Source organism: Trichosurus vulpecula, chromosome 1 (genome assembly GCF_011100635.1).
Source record: "Trichosurus vulpecula isolate mTriVul1 chromosome 1, mTriVul1.pri, whole genome shotgun sequence".
Classification (NCBI taxonomy): Eukaryota; Metazoa; Chordata; class Mammalia; order Diprotodontia; family Phalangeridae; genus Trichosurus; species Trichosurus vulpecula.
Genome location: NC_050573.1, coordinates 558284929 through 558304382, shown reverse-complemented (window position 1 = coordinate 558304382; position 19454 = coordinate 558284929). Strand labels below are relative to the sequence as shown.

General features: G+C 40.5%; 1 protein-coding gene across 5 annotated transcripts in view; it reads left to right on the top strand.

Annotated features, from left to right (window-relative positions):
* PALM2AKAP2 (PALM2 and AKAP2 fusion) overlaps positions 1-19454 on the top strand; it is a 553253-nt gene that overhangs the window by 270091 nt on the left and 263708 nt on the right. For 4 of the 5 annotated variants that reach the window (XM_036741809.1, XM_036741812.1, XM_036741810.1 and 1 more), the window contains exon 6: positions 7467-7568. The exons of the other annotated variant lie outside the window; for it this stretch is intronic. In XM_036741809.1, the coding sequence (XP_036597704.1) occupies positions 7467-7568 (102 nt within the window). The remainder of the gene's footprint in view (positions 1-7466; positions 7569-19454) is intronic. 5 annotated transcript variants of the gene reach the window in all.

Below are 19454 nucleotides of genomic sequence, written 5' to 3'. Positions count from 1 at the left end.
AAAAAACCTTGAACATGATTCTTTCCAGACTAAACTATCATTTAGCTTCTGGAATGCATTTATGTATTTAATTAACAGCCTCTTCTCATGTCTTAATGCCTCCATGAAGGTCATGCTGTCCTCTGTATATTCAAAGTTTAGCAGTGGCTCAGCTTTGGATCATGGATGATTCCCAAACAATGAACTTCGGTCCTTCTATGACAGCACTACCCAGTCAAGCACAGTTAGTATCCCTGATTAGTTGGGCTGTGCTTCAAAGACTACCTCACACTGGCCTAGTAAAGATAATATTTTCCCCTTCTGTCCCTTGATAATAGGTAGCGACACTATAAGGGCATCCAACAGAAGGGAAACCCTCCTGTGGGAGGGATAATTAACTTCAAGTGCTATTTTTGCTGTGATCCTTGTGACTAATTCTAACCAACCTGTTCACCACTTTTCACCTTTCAGATCACTGGGAGGAGGGAAGATGACCCGATTATTACCAGTGAATTTATCACTGTCTGTCACAGAGACGCCCCACTCTGAACAATCTTCCCCAATGAGTGTACATTGAACTCAAATCAAACATTCATTGAGGTCGAATCTGAATGAAATGGCATCCCTGCTCAGAACTCCTCTTGCATTTATTCTGTTTCCTAGTTCTGAATTAGCATAGGACCTAATCATGGAGCACATAGCACTGCCATGAAAAGAAGACATCACATGAGCTCCTGGAAAACAACAGCCAGAGCCACATGTCACATCAGGGAAGATAGTAGAAAACTCAGTACCCCCACAGCTAAGCCACCAGAAGCATCTTAGAGCCTTACCTGCCACCTACTTCTCCATCATAACACACTACAGTAAGATTCACACCAGGGTCAGACCAGTCTGACCAAAATTCACCAGTGCCAAAGGCAACATGAAACTGGCTTAAACACCTACTGAGTCTGGGTGAAATCCCTGAAAATCCCAAGAGAAAGAGTTTCTGGGTAATTAATAATCAATGTATTAATTAGGCTAGCTGGCAATCAATAAATTGATGGTCAGTGGTTTCTCTTGGTAACCATAGATCCGAAGGGAGACACTGAGAAGCTTTAAATAGCTTCTGAAAAGGAACTCCCCTGACAAGTGAACATCAGCCCTGATTGGTGGGCTAAATGAGGAGGTGGGCTAAAAGTTTTCAGCTCCTCCTGCTGAGAATGTGGCTTGATCATGAGATTCAACAGCCTCCAGCAATCTGGACAGGGGAAGTCGTCTCCATCTGGACCTTTCTGTCCAGATTTCTCCTTCATGAGCTGGGTCACCCTAAACTGTAATGGAGGGGACCAGGGATAAGGGTTCCTTCCCTCAGGGCAAGGGTTCACCTAGATTGGATTTTGTTTATATTCTAAACAGAAATTAGGTCTCCTGGTTGGGTAGGGTCCCCCATGTTTCTTGAGGGCTAGAAACAATCTTGTCAATCAGCCATGCCCTTCAGAGACTGACTGACCTTAACAAGAGTTGGCCCTTTACAGAAAATAGAAGGAAAAAAAGTGGATCACAATAATTAGTTACTAATATAATGATATAATATTAATCTCTCCCCTGTCCCTGTATTCGCTAACGCTAATACTTATCTTTCATGAACAACTCCAGCTGAGTTCCTCTATTCCATGTTCATTGTCCACGCTCCTCTCCAGCGAGGGGTCCCAGCTAAGCTCCCTTACTCCATACTTGATATCAATACAGATGGCTGACTTCATCATTTCAGATGGCCGTAAGAAATACAGCTCTCTCATCCCTACTGATCTCTCTGTATGTCCTCTCTCTTCACTGTGTCCCAGTAGTTAAAGGCTATTTCCAATGACTATACATTGGGTACATCATCTACCAGCTGGGGACCAGTCATAGTAATAAGAATATGGGTATTTTTAAAGCTCCATCTCCCTCACTGTTTAATCTTATTCCTCTTGGTACATTATAGATGTTGCCCAAAACTTTGTCTTTGACTCTTTTTTCCCTCTATGCTTTTTTAAACATTGAAAATCTAATCCTGTTCCATGGCTCAGCTATTCTGCGGGTGACCCCCAACTTTCATTTTGGTCCTGAACTCCAGCCTCACATCTCCAATCGCCTAAGGGAAATTGAAGTCCCACAAACACTTCAAATTTATTTATTAATTTTAAACACTCATTTTTTAAATTTTTGAGTTCCAAATTCTCTCCTTCCCCATCCATTGAGAAAACAAGTCATATGATAATCAATTATACATGTGAACTCAAGCAAATCATATTTCCATATTTGCCATGTTGCAAAACAAAAACAAAGCAAGAAAAAGAAAGTAAAAACAGTATACTTCAATCTGCAGTGGGTTCATTGTTTCTCTCTCTGGACACGGATAGCATTTTTTATCATGAGTCATTTAGAATTGTCTTGATCAAGGTAGCAGTCTTTCATAGTTGATTAAATGTGGTTGTTACTATATACAGTGTTCTGGTTCTGCTAACTTCACTTTGCGTCAGTTCATATAAATCTTTTTTTTCTGAAATGACTCTGCTCATCATTTCTTATAACACAATAGTATTCCACCATTTGTTCAGCTTTTCCCCGATTAATGGGCATCCCCCAGTTTCCAATTCTTTGCCACCACAAAAAGAGCTTCTGTGAATATTTGTGTGTGTGTATATAGTTCTTTTTCTCTTTTCTTTGGTCTCTTTGGGATACAGACCTGGTAGTGGTTTTCCTGAGTCAAAGCAAATACAAATTTTTAGAGCTCTTTGTGCATAGTTCCAAATTGTTCTCCAGAATGTTTAGACCAGTTCGCAACTCTACCAACAGTGCATTAATGTACCCGTTTTTCCACACCCCTTCCAGCATTCATCGTTCTTTTCTGTCACATTAGCCCTTCTGATAGGTATGAGGTGGTACCTCAGAGTTGTTTTAATTTGCATTTCTCTAACCAATAGCACAGGTAGCTAGGAGGCTCAGTGTTGGCCCCAGAGTCAGAAAGACCTAAGTTCAAATTTGGCCTCAGACACTTAGCTGTGTGTCACTTAACCTCTGTTCACCTTAATCCACTGGAGAAAGAAATGACAAACCAGCCCTGTATTTTTGCCAAGAAAACCCCATGGAGAGTATGGTCCTTGGGGTCATGAAGAGTTAGACATGATTGAATGACTTAATAACAACAATCAATAGCGATTTAGAGCATTTTTTTTTCATGTGCCTATTGATAGCTTTAATTTCATCTTATGCAAACTGCCCGTTCATATCCTTTGACCATTTATCCATGGGGGAATGGCTCTTATTCTTGCAAATTCAGCTCGGTTCCTACATATTTGAGAAATGAAGCTTTTATCAGAGACACTTGCTATAAAATTTTTTCCCACTTGCCTTCTGATTTTGGCTGCATTGGTTTATTTTATGCAAAATCTTTTTAATTTTATGTAATCAGTTATCCATATTACTTCCTGTGATCCTATCTGATTTTGTCATAAATTTTTCCCTTATCCATAGATCTGAGAGGTAAATTTTTTCCACGCCCCCCCAATTTACTGATGATATCATCCTTTATGTCTAAATCATTTACCCATTTTGACCTTATAAGGTGTGAGATATTGCTCCATACTTTATGCCAAACTGCTTACCATTTTCCCCAGCAATTTTTGTCAAATGGTGAGTTCTTGCCTCAAAAGTGTACCTCAAATTTAACTTGGGGTAAACTGAATTTACCAACTTTCCTCTTAAACCTGCCCTCTCACTCTAACTTCTTTATTTTTATTTTATTCTCCCAGTCATACAGGCTCAAAACTTCAGGATTCTGTTGTTTTATATATAGTTTCCCCTCTTCCTTGAATATCTCAAGTCACTCTCCTATGTGCTTAAATCATTCTCTGAGTTGAAGTGGTTATTTGTGTTCATGTCTCTTTCCCCCAACTAGATTCCAGGCTCTTTGAGGACAGGTACTACGGTTTTTTTTCTTTTTTTTTTATCCTCAGTGCCTTAAATAATGCCTTTGAATACAATAAGAACTCAATTAATGCTTATTGAATTAAAGGTTTGTTGAATGAATAGTTAGTGATATTGGCAAAAGACAATATAGGGACAAAGAATGGCACACCCAAAGAATAAAGTACAGATCTGTCCAGGGGACAGTGAATAAGTTAGTCTGATTGGAGTCTAACAGACATGATGGAGAATGGTGTCAGGAAAAGCTGTGAAGGGATGGTAGCACCCAACTAGGGAGAACCTTGATTGTCAGGCTGACTGAAGGTGATTATTATGTTATGTCATGGCTTGAGCACTGACACACTCATGGTCAGAGAAGCCTTTTTGATGAGTTACTGCCTGACACCGTGAGACAAACCTTCCAAGAATCATATTGTTAACTCACACAATGGTGTTGAAAGAACGGTTGGTACGAGCTGTGCTGAATATAAAAGATGGTAGATCATTACCATGACCTCTCTACATTAGCCATTAATCTTCTGTTTACAGAAACTGTGATGTAGTAGATAGATCACCAGATTCAGAGTTGGGATGACCCAGGTTCAAATCCTTCCTCTTAAACACACTCTCTGAGTAATTCACTTAATCTTTCAGTGCCTCCCAAACAAATTTCTAAAACTATAAATTGTACAGCAAGTGCCATTTGCATTGGTAGGGGGAATTTCCTTACTGAGAATTCCCTACGCCAATAAAATCACAGATCTAATTAAAAAGAAAAAAAAAACTTCAAATCTTTCCTAAGCGCTAAGAATAGAAAGGCCAAAAAAAAAAGTCCCTGACCTCAATAAACTTACATTCTACAAAAGTTCAGTTAATAGCCCTGCACTCCTACAGAAAAAAAAATAATAAATTAGGACTACCGTCCAAATCATTAAGATCCTGCAATCTGTAATGTTATAATGGAACCAGGTCAGAGTTGTCCCCATAACCAGGGAACTGAAGCAAGGCTGCTAAGGAGTTCCAGTTTCATTCCACCCACTTCACATATCCGTGTTTGATGACACGAAACGAAACCTGAGAACTTCTGGATCACTTCTCCACTCCTCTAATAAAATCATTCAGGAGCTACTAACCCTCTACCAGTGGCTATGCTGTGGAAGTCTGTGTACATGTGACATAAAACCACACAAATTAGCTCATAACTACAACCCAGGTCTTTTGATTTGGCCCTGTTTTCCAAGGCTTTTAGAGTTACCAAATCCGCTCTAGAGTCACCATAAACCTTACTAGTGGGTGGGAGCAGAAGGGTACTGCCGAGAGTATAGCATCTCAGAAGCCAAAGGAGGAGAGTTTCAAGAAGGGTGTGAGTCGGCCATATAAAACTCTTCAAAGAGGTCAAAGAGCATGATGATACCTGAGGAAGAAATCCACTGGATTGGGAATTAAGAGGTCAATATTGACTTCTGCAGTAGCGGACAGCCAGATGATACAGTGGATAGACTGCCAGGCCTGGAATCAGGAAGATTCATCTTCCTGAGTTCAAATCTGCCTCAGACATTTATTAGTTCTGTGACCTTGGGCAAGTCACTTAACCCTATGTACCTCAGTTTCCTTATCTGCAGAATGAGCTGGAGAAGGAAATGGCAAACCAAGACGGTATCTTTGCTAAGAAAAATCCTGTTGGGGTTATGACTGAAAACAACTGAACCACAGCATTGACTTCTGCTCTCACCACTCAATTTAAACTGTTCTTTAGAAGATACACTGTGAGTAAGTGTATATATAAATGTGATATAGAAAGGGGTAGAAGTGTCTAATATAGCTGTGGAGTCAGTGAAAATGATGATGATAATAATATGTTGAATTTATATAGCACTTTTTGGGGGCAGGGATAACAAGCCTGTAATTTTATAGGCATGAAGAACTAGCTCCTAGTAGAGAAACTCCCAATTCAGACTGGCACCTGCTCTGTAATTTAACATCTAGTTGTCTGTAGTTCTGAGAGGTTAAGTGATGTTCCCAGAGTCACAGAAACAATCTCTGTTGGAGATGATTTGAACTCAAGCTTCCCAAGGCCGTCTTTCTCTCTTAACAGAGTTAGATCTCAGGGAGTCTGTGAATTAGGATGAGGAAAAAAAACCCATCTGTAGAATGTGAGGCTAAAATGAGCTAATCCTGGAAAGTCACTTGCGGGTCTTAAAAGCACTTTATCAAGTATCAGTGACTATGAAAGAGAATATTTCCTGTTTATTTTCTTCTCATGGACTGGTTTTCTTCTTAGAGAGGCCTCGTCACCTCAGAGAAGATTTAGTAACAAATAATAAACTTAGGGCTCAAAATCCCAACTATGCCTCTAACAGTAACACTCAAACAAGGAAAAAAGAGACATCCCTTGGAATCTCATCATTGCTTTTCATAGAACAGTCACACCTTGTATTTTTGAGCCTAGCACCATTTTAGTTCAGATCCTTGTTCCCTCTAGCCTGAACTTCTTCCAACTGCCTCCTAACTGGTCTCTCCACCTCATACTGCCATATTTATCTTCATAAAAATGACCTCAAGGAGCCAGCCTCTCAGAATCACAATACTCCCAGGGTACCTGATCCAACTCATACTTGAACAGGGATCGCTATCAGGTGTTTATCCTGCTTCTATATATTGGTGCTCAGTCATTTTTAAGTCATGGCCAATTCTCCATGACCCTGTTTTGGGTTTTCTTGGGAAAGATACTGGAATGGTTTGTCATTTCCTTCTCCAATTCATTTTGCAGATCAGGAAACTGAGGCAAACCGGGTTAAGTGACTTGTCCAGAGTCACACAGCTAGTAAGTGTCTGAGATTGGATTTGAACTCAGAAAGACAAGTCTTTCTGATTCCAGACCTCACTCTATCTCCTGCCCCAGCTAGCTGCAGCTTCTATACACAGACAGCCAAGGAAGAGAGACTACTTCTGCCCGAGGTAGCCCATGTCCCTTCCAGATAGGTTGGATTTCTGAGGCAGAAGTCAATGTAAGCTCATTTGAATTTCAGTAGTCATCTTCACCAGCTAAACTGGATTGTCTGCAGTATTGATTTCAGAGGACAAATTCTACATTTGAACACTCGTCCAAAAAATCAGTAGTAACGAGTCAATTAACTCTTAGTCTTTCTACTGTAATAAAAGGTAAAGCCAAGACGGATTTTAAAGCAGTGTGTTACATAGGTTTATTTAGACATCACTAATTCATCAGTGCCACGGGGCCGTCCCCACTTCTTTATATCCTTTTTGCGGTCACTGCTTTTCTAGATCCAAAACCTCCTGACAAATAACTGAACACATGCCATGGTCCCAGGGCTGGACTCATCTGGACCAATTCCGTCCTACCTCAGCTAGTCTATTGAATCCCAATCCCTGGGCAAATGGCTCTACATTTTGTTTACCTTATCCGGTTATTCAGTGGGAAGCTCTGTTGTCTATTGTGTGTGCTGATAAGTGAGCATGTGCTGCCTAAGCAGTGAGGCCATCAGAGCCTCTAAGCACGGTCCCTAATTGTATTCCCTGTTCTCTGATACTAGATGCAGTAAATTACATTTACACCCAGCCCCCTGACTTGCCAATCCTCTATTCACGAACAACAGAATCATCTCCTGAGCGAGCCGAGACGAGCAGGGTAGCTGGTAAGTCTGGAGGAACTCTGTGTTTATGAAAGCCGAACCAGGGCTGGTGTCCTTTTTCCCTGATAACTTTAATAATGGGCTTCTTATCCAGATTCCTTTCTACTGGACTAAGTCTTGTTGGTCATCCTTTCTCAAGCAAGTCCCCTCCCAAGAACTGTGTGAGATGAAGAAAAGAGAGATATTTAGTATCTTGTGACCAGATGGGAGTCCACCCCAGGGAAACCAGTCATATTGGGGGTTGGGAGTGGAGAATCCCTTTTGGAATTTGCGTATTTGTCTGCCTTGTTCAGTACTCTGCTTTATCTCTGTCACTTTGTAATTCATACAAATCTGTATGAATTAAATATCATTGTCCTCTCTTCAGTAACTTACAGTTATCCTAGTTGCAACTCAACCAGAGAGAACAAGGTCTAAGATCTGTGTATGGTGTTTTAAACTGCCTATTTTAGCATATTATCCAACACTTTGGGAATTCTTTATCTATACATACATGTGCATGCACACACGCATGCACACATACATATACATACACACACACTCACACTAAAAGAGAGGCAAACAGAGTCATTCCCAGCCTTGTTGACCTCTGAAGAAAAAGTCATAGCCCTTCAAAGAATATGTATGTTTTGCTGTTGTTTATTGTATTTATAGATGTCTCCAAAGTAATGTACTAATCACATTATGTACTTATGTGTATGCCTCGCTTCATACAGGAGATGTGTTTTGTAAAGTGGAGTATAAGTTGATTTAAAAACAAAAATATATCAAATCATGCTTTCAGTGTGCTAGGAGAGCTTGCTATTTAAAGGAGCTCTTTGATGAAACCTTTTGTAAAAGGACAGGGACCAGGCCTATGATTTCCTTGGACTGAACTCCTAGATGAGGACCTTCCTTCTACTAATGCAATGTGGCATCTTCTCTGCATCTCATAGTCTTAGAAAGTTACCTAGAACATACAGAGATTAAGTGACTTGCCTAAGGTCACACAGCCATATATATCAGAGGTAGGATTGAACCTAGATCTTCCTGCCTTCTGAATCAACTCTCCCTTCCATCACTCTGCCCTTCTTCATAAAGAGAAAAGACATAAAATCATGGAATTTCAGAGCTGGAAAAGACCATAGAGATGATCTAGCTTAATCCACATCCTTTCAGTTTTTAATGTTTATTTTCTACAAATTAGAACTTTTATAAAGAACTTGCTGAAAACAGTACACACCTACACACATCAATCATAAAGTATAAAATTTAAAAATAATATAAATATAAACTCATTTGGTACAGGTGCCATAGTACAGAAAATTTGTTACTGGCATCTGAAGGCGAATGCATGTAGAAGCCCATGTAAAACTTTTGTTCCATTGTGTGGCCCCATTTTGGAGTTTTCTTGGCAGAGATACTGGAGTGGTTTATGATTTCCATCTCTAGCTCATTTTACAGATGGGGAAACTGAGGCAGAGTTAAGTGACTTGCCCAGAGTCACATAGCTAGTAAGTGTCTGAGGCTGGATTTGAACTCAAGAAGATGGGTCTTCTGACTTCAAGCCTGGCACTCTATCCATTGTGCTGCCTCTCTGCCTATGGAAAACTAATGGACTGTTAAATTTACTTGTTGGCTGAGTTAGAAGAAAGGAAAGACGGAGAAACATGTAATTCAAGGATTTACCATTGCACATATATAATTCATCTGTAACTTACAGTCTTAGAGCGCTGTCCACAGCTAATATGTGTCGTAACCCAGGTCTCCCTAACTCCAAGGCCAGCCCTCTGTCTACTACCTGACTTTGCCTCTCTGCATTTCCATTTTGTTGTTGTTCAGTCATCTCAATTGTGTTCCACTCTTCATGACCCCATTTGGGGTTTTCTTGGCAAAGATCCTGGAGTGGTTGGCCATTTCCTTCTCCAGCTCATTCTACAGATAAGGAAACTGAGACAAACAGAATTAAATGACTTGCCCAGGGTCACACATCAGTGTCTGAGGCCAGATTTGAACTCAGGGAGCTGGGTCTTCCTGACTCCAGGCCCTGCACTCTATTCACTGCAACACCTAGTTGCACTTTACATTTCCATAGCCCATCACATGCTAACCTACTGAGCATATCGTAACTACAAAACCACTCTATATCACAAAAGGGTGGATTTCCACAGTTAAGCATTAGTTATTACTTACAAAACCCGAATTTGAAACCCGCAAGCAGGACATTGGATTTGCCTCTCACTCAAATTTATAGTCATTAGTAAAATCTGAATGTGGTTAGCACTGGAGTTCTCACCCGGAGGTTAAATGGCTAAAAGTTTACGTGCAAGATGAGAAGTGTGGCTTCCCGAACACCACGAGTTTGTATAATGGTGCCAAAGGAAGAGAGTGTGTTCTTATGAGGTCAACACAATTATTAACTGGTCACTCCTTTTGTTATTGGGCATCTCAGTGGTCATAGGCCCCATTTGTCATTTCTTTCTTTGTTTTGAAAATCACTTGAGGATAGATCCCTTAGTCATTTCCTGACATTCAAATCTCCGCTGCCCCCAAACAAATCACAGTAGAGGCAGAATAAGAGATGATGAAAAAATAGAGATGGAAAAAAGTCGATCGATCCACAAGAGAAGATCGCTTTCAGTGGTTGTACCATTCAAGTGCATAGAAATTGATCATCTATTTTAGGAAAATTAAATGCATTCTTTTCATTCATTCAACATTTAAATATTTAAGATGCCTGCTCTATGTAGAACACTGTGATAACAAAGTTAGGTTAGGCTGAATCCCACCTCTTATGGGACTTAATGAAATAAGGGGTCAAAATATATCCCAGATAATAAAGCACAGGAATACATTGTAAGTGCATTAGAAATGTATAAAACAAAGTGCTATTTAGGTGTAAGAGGTCTCAATCAAGGACCGAAGAAGGTTTTCCAAAGGAAGTTAAGTAAACAGCTAGGGAGCACTAAACCAGGAGACGAGAAGACCTGAGTCAGATCTAATAGCTGTGTGACTCTGGGCAAGGCATTTGATTTTTGTTTGCCTGTTTCCTCGTCTGTGAAACGGGGCTAATCATAGCACCTGTCCCTCAGGATTGCTGTGAGGACCCAATGGGATAAAACTTGTAAAGCTTTTAGCACAGTCTCTGGCACATAGTAGGCATTATATAAGTGCTAGCTGTCATTATTATTTCTTTTATTATTATGCTTTAAACTTTTCAAATCCAGCCTCAGTTACTAGCTGTATAATCCTAGGCAAGTCACTGAGCCTTTGTGTGCCTCAGTTTCCTCATCTGTAAAATGGGGATAATCATAGCATCTACCTCCCAGGGTTGTCGACCAAGTGAAATAAATTTGTAAAGTGCTTTGCAAACTTCAAAGTATTGTATAAAGGCGAGTTGTAAAATTAAGAAGACTCGGAGATTTCAACAGATGAAGATTTAAAGATCACAGATGTGGAAGTAGAAGTCCCCCCTCCTCGTTTTACAGCAGCGCAAAGTAAGGCCCAGCACAGTTATGCAGCTAATAATATATAATATTATAAATCAATAATAAAAACATATGATAAATAATCTATATTATTATATTACAGTGTATCACAATAAGCATCAAATGGAGAATTTGAACCTGTATATTCTGACTTGGAACTCAGTGTTCTTTCTTTCCACTGTAATGTGTTACCTCCTCAAGGAGAGAATGAAGATGTTCCAAAGAGGATGCCAGGAAAAAATCATGTGAGCTTTGGACATTAGACATTAGGGAGAGAAATCAAATATTTTTGAGCAGAAATATAAATCTCTTCCCTCATATACTATGGGAGTCCAGCAATCTGAATAATGTAAATAAATAGCAATAACATGTTTCCATAGCACTTTGAGGTCTACAAACCACTTTCCTCACAAATTTGTGAGGTAAGGAGTACAAATATTATCCAAATTTTGACTCCGAGACAAATAATAGACTTTGACCCTTCTACATCAATAGTGTCAAACTCAGTGAGAAATGGGACCACCAAACAATACATAAGGACCCCTGTGGGCAATATTGGTTTAGAAAAACAGATATTAACATTATCTGTGTGTGTTACATTTTTATTTATTTCAAATATCTCCCAGTTATATTTTAATCTATACCTCCCCCTCCCCCTCAGTCAGTAGGAGTGCCTACACACAACACGTCTGTTCTAGATCAATATCTGAACTGAAAGAGAGACACCACTCTGAGTTATTACTGGAAATAATATAACAGTAATGGATGAGATGATAATAGCCACATTTTTATATCACCAACGTCAAGAGAAGCTGTCAGAAAATGGAGCCTTTAGCAAAAACACAGCAAAGTAGAAAATGGGCTATCCATATTTAGAGTCAGAGGCCCTGGGTTTGAATCCATGCTCTGCTGCTTGCTGTTCTTGCAATATTTGGCAAGCTGATTTATGTTCCTGGCCCTCAAATATCTCATCTATCAAACGAAGATGTTGGATTAGGCAACTGTGGAGGTTCCTCCCGACTTGGATGCTATTATCCAATATGTATGTAAACGTACTTAACCAGAGACCACATTCACTACGAGAATAGTTTCTTGGGAGCAACTGGGTGACGCAGCGTACGGAGCCCTGGATCTGGAGTCAGAGCAGATTTCAAATTTGGCCTCAGTCACTAGCTTTATGATCCTAGATAAGTCACTTAACCACTCATGCCTCAGTTACTTCATCTGTAAAATACGGATGATAATGGCATGTACCTCCCAGGGTTGCTGTGAGGATCCAATGATATATTTATAAAGTGCCTTGCAAATCTTACAGCACTGTATAAATGCTAGCTTTTATTATGACAGCTCATTATCAGGCACATTCCTTCCTTCCTTCCTTCCTTTGTTTATTGTTCCAATCTCTTCCTTCCCTTTTTTCCCTTCCCTTCTCTTCCCTTTCTTTTCCTTCCCTCCCTCCCTCCTCTCCTTTCTTTCTTCCTTCCTATTCTTCCTTTCCTTCTTTCTCTCCCTCCCTCTGCTCCTCCCTCATTCATTCAACTAGTCTTGATTCATTCTTTTCTGTGCAGAGCACCGTACTGAATAGTTATGTGATTTATCCATCAGATCTTTGGAATGTTAATTTAAGTAACAGTAAGTAGGCTTCTGTCACATATTATAAGGGGAGAAGGTAGTGTTATAATAAGATTTAGTTCACCATGATGCATGTATGCAATATCTAGTCTCCTTTCCATCAGTGACAACATACTGGAGGGGCTAAGTGGAGATGACTCCAACATGCTTATATTCCAAGTTTGTTGTCTTTGGAAGAAAACCTGGGAAGAAAGACATGGATTTGCTATCTTCACTTGAAGCTAATGCTTCGGGCTGTGTATTATCGCAATAGGGAGCAGAATTAGGGCTAGAAGAGACCTTAGAGATCATCAGGTCTAGTCCCTCATTGTACAGTTGAAGAAACTGAGGCTGAGTTGGGAAATGATTTGCTCAAAGGGGAAAACCACAAGTTAAAGGCAGGCAGGCAGCCCAGTATGTTTTCATACAACCCTGCTTCTGTTTCTCAGTTCTAAAGAGAAATCAAGTGCATAAAATGTGTTCCTCCCTTGAAAGAAAGAGTTCATCTAATTAAGACAATGGTCAGTCGTTAAAAGAACCGTCCAGGAGACAGTTTTTAAAAATCCAGATCTATGATTTAATCCATGCAAGAACAACAAACTTTTTCCTTAATTAAAACTGAATTTTTCTTTTTAAAGTAGTAAATTGGGAGAGACACTGCTTGGATAACATTCTGAATTACACAAAGATGGAATCATATTGTGTGATTTAATAGAGTATTTTTATTTGAATAAAAAAACACAGAGGTAGCTAGGTGGTACAGTGGATAAAGCAGGGGCCCTGGAGAAAGAAGGACCTGAGTTCAAATCCAGCCTCAGACACTTACTTAGCTGTGGGACCTTGGGCAAATCACTTAACCCCGACTGCCTCAAAAAAAACCAACCTCCTAGTGCGTAAAATCCTTCTACTCCTTCAGAATCATAGATTGAGGGTTAGAAGGAACTTCAAGGGGCCTTCTATCCCAGGCCCTTCCTTTTTCACATGAGGAAACTGAGGACAAGGGAGCTTAAGTATCTTGCCTGAGATCAGGCAGGTAGAAGTGTCAGGTGTAGCATTTGAGCCTAGGTGCTTTGGCTTACGTCAGGGGCAGAGTCTGAACCTAGCTCTTCCTGACTCCAAGTCCAGATTCCTATTTCCTATACCCAAGTTGCCTCCCTAGGAGACGGAATTATATTCAAATCAATGGACCAGGCTTTTTTCTCTTTAAGAAATGGGATGTAAAGAACATTGTACTTGGAGTTAGAAGACCTAAACTTGAATCCAGACTCCTTCGCTTATTAGTTATAGGGCCATAGTCAAGTCACATCATCCTTCTAAAGTGGAAAAAGTCCTAGACTTAGAGTCGGGAAGTCCTGAGTTCAAATCAGCCTTCAGATACTTTTTAGCAAGTTCTCAACCTCTCTGAACCTCAGCTTTCTCATCTGTAAAATAGAGATTTTTTTTAAAAAGAGAGCATTATCTAACTCACAGAGCTATTGTGACTATAAAGTATGCTATTATCATAATTATTTACTCCTCCATTAGAACTACAGAGTTGTCCTATCATTCATGTATTAATATCAGACGTCTGCAATGTGCTAGATTCTATAATGAAGACATATTTGTCTAAGTCTAGAGCACCGGGGCAGCTAAGTGGTGCAGTGAATAGAGTGCTGGGCCTGGAATCAGGAAGACTCACCTTCCTGAGTTCAAATCCAGCCTCAGACACTTATTAGCTGTGTGACCCTGGGCAAGTCACTTAACCCTGTTTGCTTTGGTTTCCCTATCTGTAAAATGAGCTGGAGAAGGAAATAGCAAACCATTCCAGTATCTCTGCCAAGAAAACCCCAAATGGGGTCATGAAAAGTTGGACACAACTGAAACAACTAAATTATAGCAATGCATGCATCGTTTATGCTAATTTGTTGATTCTAATTTGTATATACCCTTGACGTGAGTGAGTCCTTCCATGCTACAAGCTCTTGGTTTTCCCCTGTGTATATTCCAATAGTACTAAGTTGAATTCCCTTTCATATTCAAACCTGTCAGAAAGAAGGGAAAGAAAGTAGCATTTATTAAGTGCCTGTTGTATGCCAGGCACCATGCTAAGCACTTTACAAATATCTCATTTGATCTTCATAATGACCAGTGAAGTAGATGCTAGTATTGTCCCCGTTTTACAACTGAGGAAACTGAGGCAGACAGCCCTTTCCCAGGGTCATATAACTGGTAAGTGGCTGAAGCCAGATTTAAATTCTGTCTTTCTGCCTCCAGGCCCAATGCTCTATCCCTGTGCTACCAGTTACCTTTGTATCTAGAGATAACATGGAATGGTTGAGGAATAAGAGCGGGGTATAAAGTCCACAAAAGAAAAGTATTCCTAGAGCCACAAGGCATAGTTTTATCTAGTCCTTCGTGCTCCCAACTCACTTCTGCCTCATTTCTTCCTACCCCACCCCATCCCCAATCCCCAATCTTTGCCCTGGCTGTCATACTTAGCAGGGGCATCACATCCACTGAAGCCCATACTTGGACACTACCCTCACTGTACCCCTAATCTCTGTACGGGGGCTGCCCTCGTGATAAGAGGGATTGGGGGGATATTTTATAGCCACCTGCATTATTCATCAGCCAAACTAAACCCAGAGGCCTCAGGATGTAATGCTAGCTCTGCCTCTGTTCACTTGCTGTGGGCCCCTTGGCAAGTAGTCACTTAACCATTTTGTGTCTTATCGTCCTCATCTTTGCGATGAAAATAACGTCTCCCCAGCCACCTGACTGGTTGTGAGGAGCCAAAGAAAATTCTTTGGAAACAGTCTGTCTATACATACATAGATATAGAAGTGTATGTATAGATATCAGCATATACATTAATACACATGGGAGGAGGGGAATGGAGCCGTGATCTCCTTAGCATGAAGAACTCCCAATAAGAAAACAGTGTCTATGAATGCTGATGAACTGTGACTTCAGAGTCTTCATAGAGGTGCTGGGAGCACCAAGAGGTTAAGTAACATGCCCACGGTCACACAGCCAATATGTGCCCAAGGCAGGACTTGAATCCGCATGTTCCTGGTCTGAGGGCAACCCTCTGCTGCACCAATCTGTCTGCTATATCACGTAGCCTCTGCAAATATATACTGTGTGCAGAATATGAAATACTGCTGGAGTAAATATGCTAAAGATTCATGATTTCCCTGCATATTCCCTCCCTCTTGACATAAATCTCAAACCTTTCCCTGCGCTAGTAAATGGTCTTTATAAGATGCTGTGGCCAAAAATTTAGTGGTCACTTCTCTAACGCTGAGGGTGAAAATGAGAGAGGCGAGCATAGTATACACGTACACGACTTATATGTGTGTGTGTACACTTATGTATGTGTACAGGAAGGGAGGAAGGAAGGAAGGAAGGGAGGGAGGAAGATAATTTATTAAGTACTTACTGCATACTGGGCACTGTGAAAACCACTGGGGATACAAATACAAGTAGACAGGACAGTCTTGGTCCTCAATAAACTTGCTCTTTAATGGAGGAAGATAATACATAAAAGGGTGCTAGAAAGAGTAGGGTACCCACAGGAAGGATGATGAGGAACTGCCTAGAGACAGTTGGGTAGCACAGTGGAGTCAGGAGGTCCTAAGCTCAAATCAGGTTTCAGACACTTACTAGCTGTGTGACCCTGGGCAATTCACATACCCTCTGTCTCCTTCAGTTTCCTCATCTGTAAAGTGGGGATAATGGCAGCACTTTATCTATCAGGGTTGTTGTGAAGACAAAGTGAGATGATGTTTGTAAAGTGCTTCGCAACCTTTAGAGCGCTATATAAATGCTAGGTATATGTAAGAAACCACAGGAAGTGTCATGGAGGCAGGAGTGTGCCGGTAAATGTTTAACAATCAGGATTTCCAGGGGGAAAAAAAATTGCATGTGCACACTTTTAAGTTTAATCCAAATTATCAACAGTTTCTTAAGTCTAGATAATCAAGAAAACAATAAGTCAAGCCCTGATTTGTTAATAATTACAGATTTCTGACTTATCAGCACTCACACTGAAAATTTAACAATCAGCCCCTTCAAGCCAGTTAGCGTTGGCTCCAACACGCCCCCGGATGGTGGTCTGGTTCCCTTCAAGATGGGACAAAAGGCTCACCTCTCAGAGCTGAGAGACTGAAGAATGGAATCCAAGTTTCTCCCTTCATTGCCTCCAAGTGGTGCAGAGATGTCCTTGGGTTCTTTACGATTGTGATAATGCGAGTACAAGTTCTGACATTTCCTACCAGACTAGAAAACCTTCGAGTTCAGATCCAGTAATAGACGGTGTGTCTTTCGTTGACCAACTAGCCTAGGCTAAGTTTGGAGAGGTTCAGCCTAAGAGAATTGGCCCCACCCCAGTCGTGAATACTTGGAGTATTTGATTTAACAAGCATTTATTATGTACTTCCTATGTGAAAAGCACCATGTTGGGTGTTGGAGAAGATACAGACACTTCATAGAATTATAAATCTTGGACTAGAAGGAAATCTAGAGATCACCTAATCCAACCCCTTTATTTTACAAATGAGGAGACTGAGGCCCAAAGAGGTTAAATCACACAAGGGGTAAGTAGCAAAGTTGGGATTTGAACTCTTACACTCCATGTTCAGATCTCTTTCCCTTCTATAATGATGCATGATAAAAGATCCATTCTTTCATGAAGCTTAGCATCTCATATGGAAATAAACACAAGCACAAATAACTATAATGCATGACAGCTGTATGAGGGAGGTTCAAAATTAAGTGCTGAGATCCAAGATTAGGAAGGATGGGAAGGGAAAGAGATAAAGGAGGAAAGGTTCCATGAAGGAGTTAGCATTTGCTCTGGGCTTTTGATGATGAGCAGAAAATAATTACAGCAGTCAAGTGGCACAGTGGATAGGGGCTGGACTGGCCTCAGACACTATCTGTGTGACCCTGGGCAAGTCACTTAATCCTGTCTGCCTCAGTTTCTTCATCTGTAAAATGTGTTGTAAAAAACCACTTCAGTATCTTTGCCAAGAAAACTCCATATGGGATCAGAAAGGACAGTGACTGAGTGAACAATAAGAAAATAATTGAGTGAAGAGAGAGATTGAGGAAATTCCAGGCACAGGAAACTGTACAAGCATAGGTAGGAAAATTCAACGTGTGTCCTGAGGGAAAAGAGTAATTCAGCTTGACTAGAGGGGAAAGTGTATGTAACGAGTATTATAAAGTACTGTCTCATACTACTAGAATAAAAGCCTGGGAAGGTAGAATAGCATCAGATCGTGGAAGGCTTTGAATACTAAGCAAAGTAGATAGAACTTTACTTGGTAGGACACAGGAATTCACTGAAGATTTTCAAGTAAAGGTATGACCTGATTAGACCTATTAATAAGAAACCTTCATCTGACATTGCTTAGAAGAATAAATTAGATGGAGAGAAAAGAGAGGTATTAACACCTGTTTGAAGACTTGGAAAAAATGAGATGTGCGATACTAAAATGACCTTCACTAGGTTGGTTGCAGTGGAAATATAAAAGAGCAGACAATTGTGAGCACAGAGGTGGAATTAGCAAGACTTGGTCACTAATTTGTTGAGAAGCAAGGGAAAGAAAACACCTTACTTTGGGATATGTTGATGTGGTAGGACATCCAGGTGGAAGCAGCTTAAAGGCAGTGGGAATTGCGGGTCTAGAGTTCAAAAGAGATGTCAGGACTGGACTTACAGATTTAATTCTGTACAGAGGTAACAATCGAAGCCTTGAGACTTAGTGTAATTGCCAGGGGGAAGGGTTATAGAGAGAAAAGATACCAAAGACCAAACCTTGCAGCTCATCTTCCTTAGAGGCACTGGGAAAAGGATAAAGAGTCAATGAAGGAGTCAAAGAAGTTGTTGGAGAAGTAGAAGAACCAGGAGAGTAAAAGCCAGAGGAAAGTATCCAATAGGAAAGATTGGTCAGTAGGGCCAAATGCTAGAGAAGACAAAGTATGAGACTTTATTTGGGTTTTTTTTTGGGGGGGTGGTTTGGAAGGGGGAAGGGGGGGCAATTGGGGTTAAGTGACCCACCCAAGGTCACACAGCTAGTAAGTGTGTCAAGTGTCTGAAGCCAGATCCTCCTGACTCCAGGGCCGGTGCTCTACTCACTGTGCCACCTAGCTCCCCCTAAGTATAAGACTTTTAAAAAAGCAAAAGGACATTAGATTTGGCACTAAGATGGTCATTGGTGACCTTAGAAATTGGTTTCAGAAGAGTAGTCGAGTTAAAATCATACTGCAAAGGGTGAAAGAGAGAGTGTATGGTGAGGGAGCAGAGGCATCAAGCTTTAAGTATAGGTGAAATGCATGCATATATTTGTATACAAATGTTTATTATCATTAAAGCCTATTCAGGACAGACCATTTAAAATGTTTATACAAAAATAAATAAATTTATAGACCTCCCTTTTAAAAGAATTGTCTCACGGTTTACTTCATCCTTCCAGTGAGCTTGCTTCTTTTCCCAATCATTCTCTTCTTAGCTGGCTTCCGTCTTCAAGAAACCTCATAAAGCCCTTGCTGAAAAAAACTTTCCATTTCTACCTTGTGGTTGATTTCTCTTTCAGTGAGCTTCTCCCTTACGCAAGGCAAGAGGCCTGGCTTCAGCGAAGCTGAATCAGCATCCACTGAATCCCTCTTATTCCCGAGAACCTCCGTATATATGTGCTGAAAGTCTGTGCCGTCAGAGGCACAGCTCCTGAAGCAGAAGAAACAAAAGAGGCCCTCTAATAGAATTGCATTGTCTTAATCCAATAAAAAACTATCAAATATGAAATTGTTACTTTATCTTAGACCA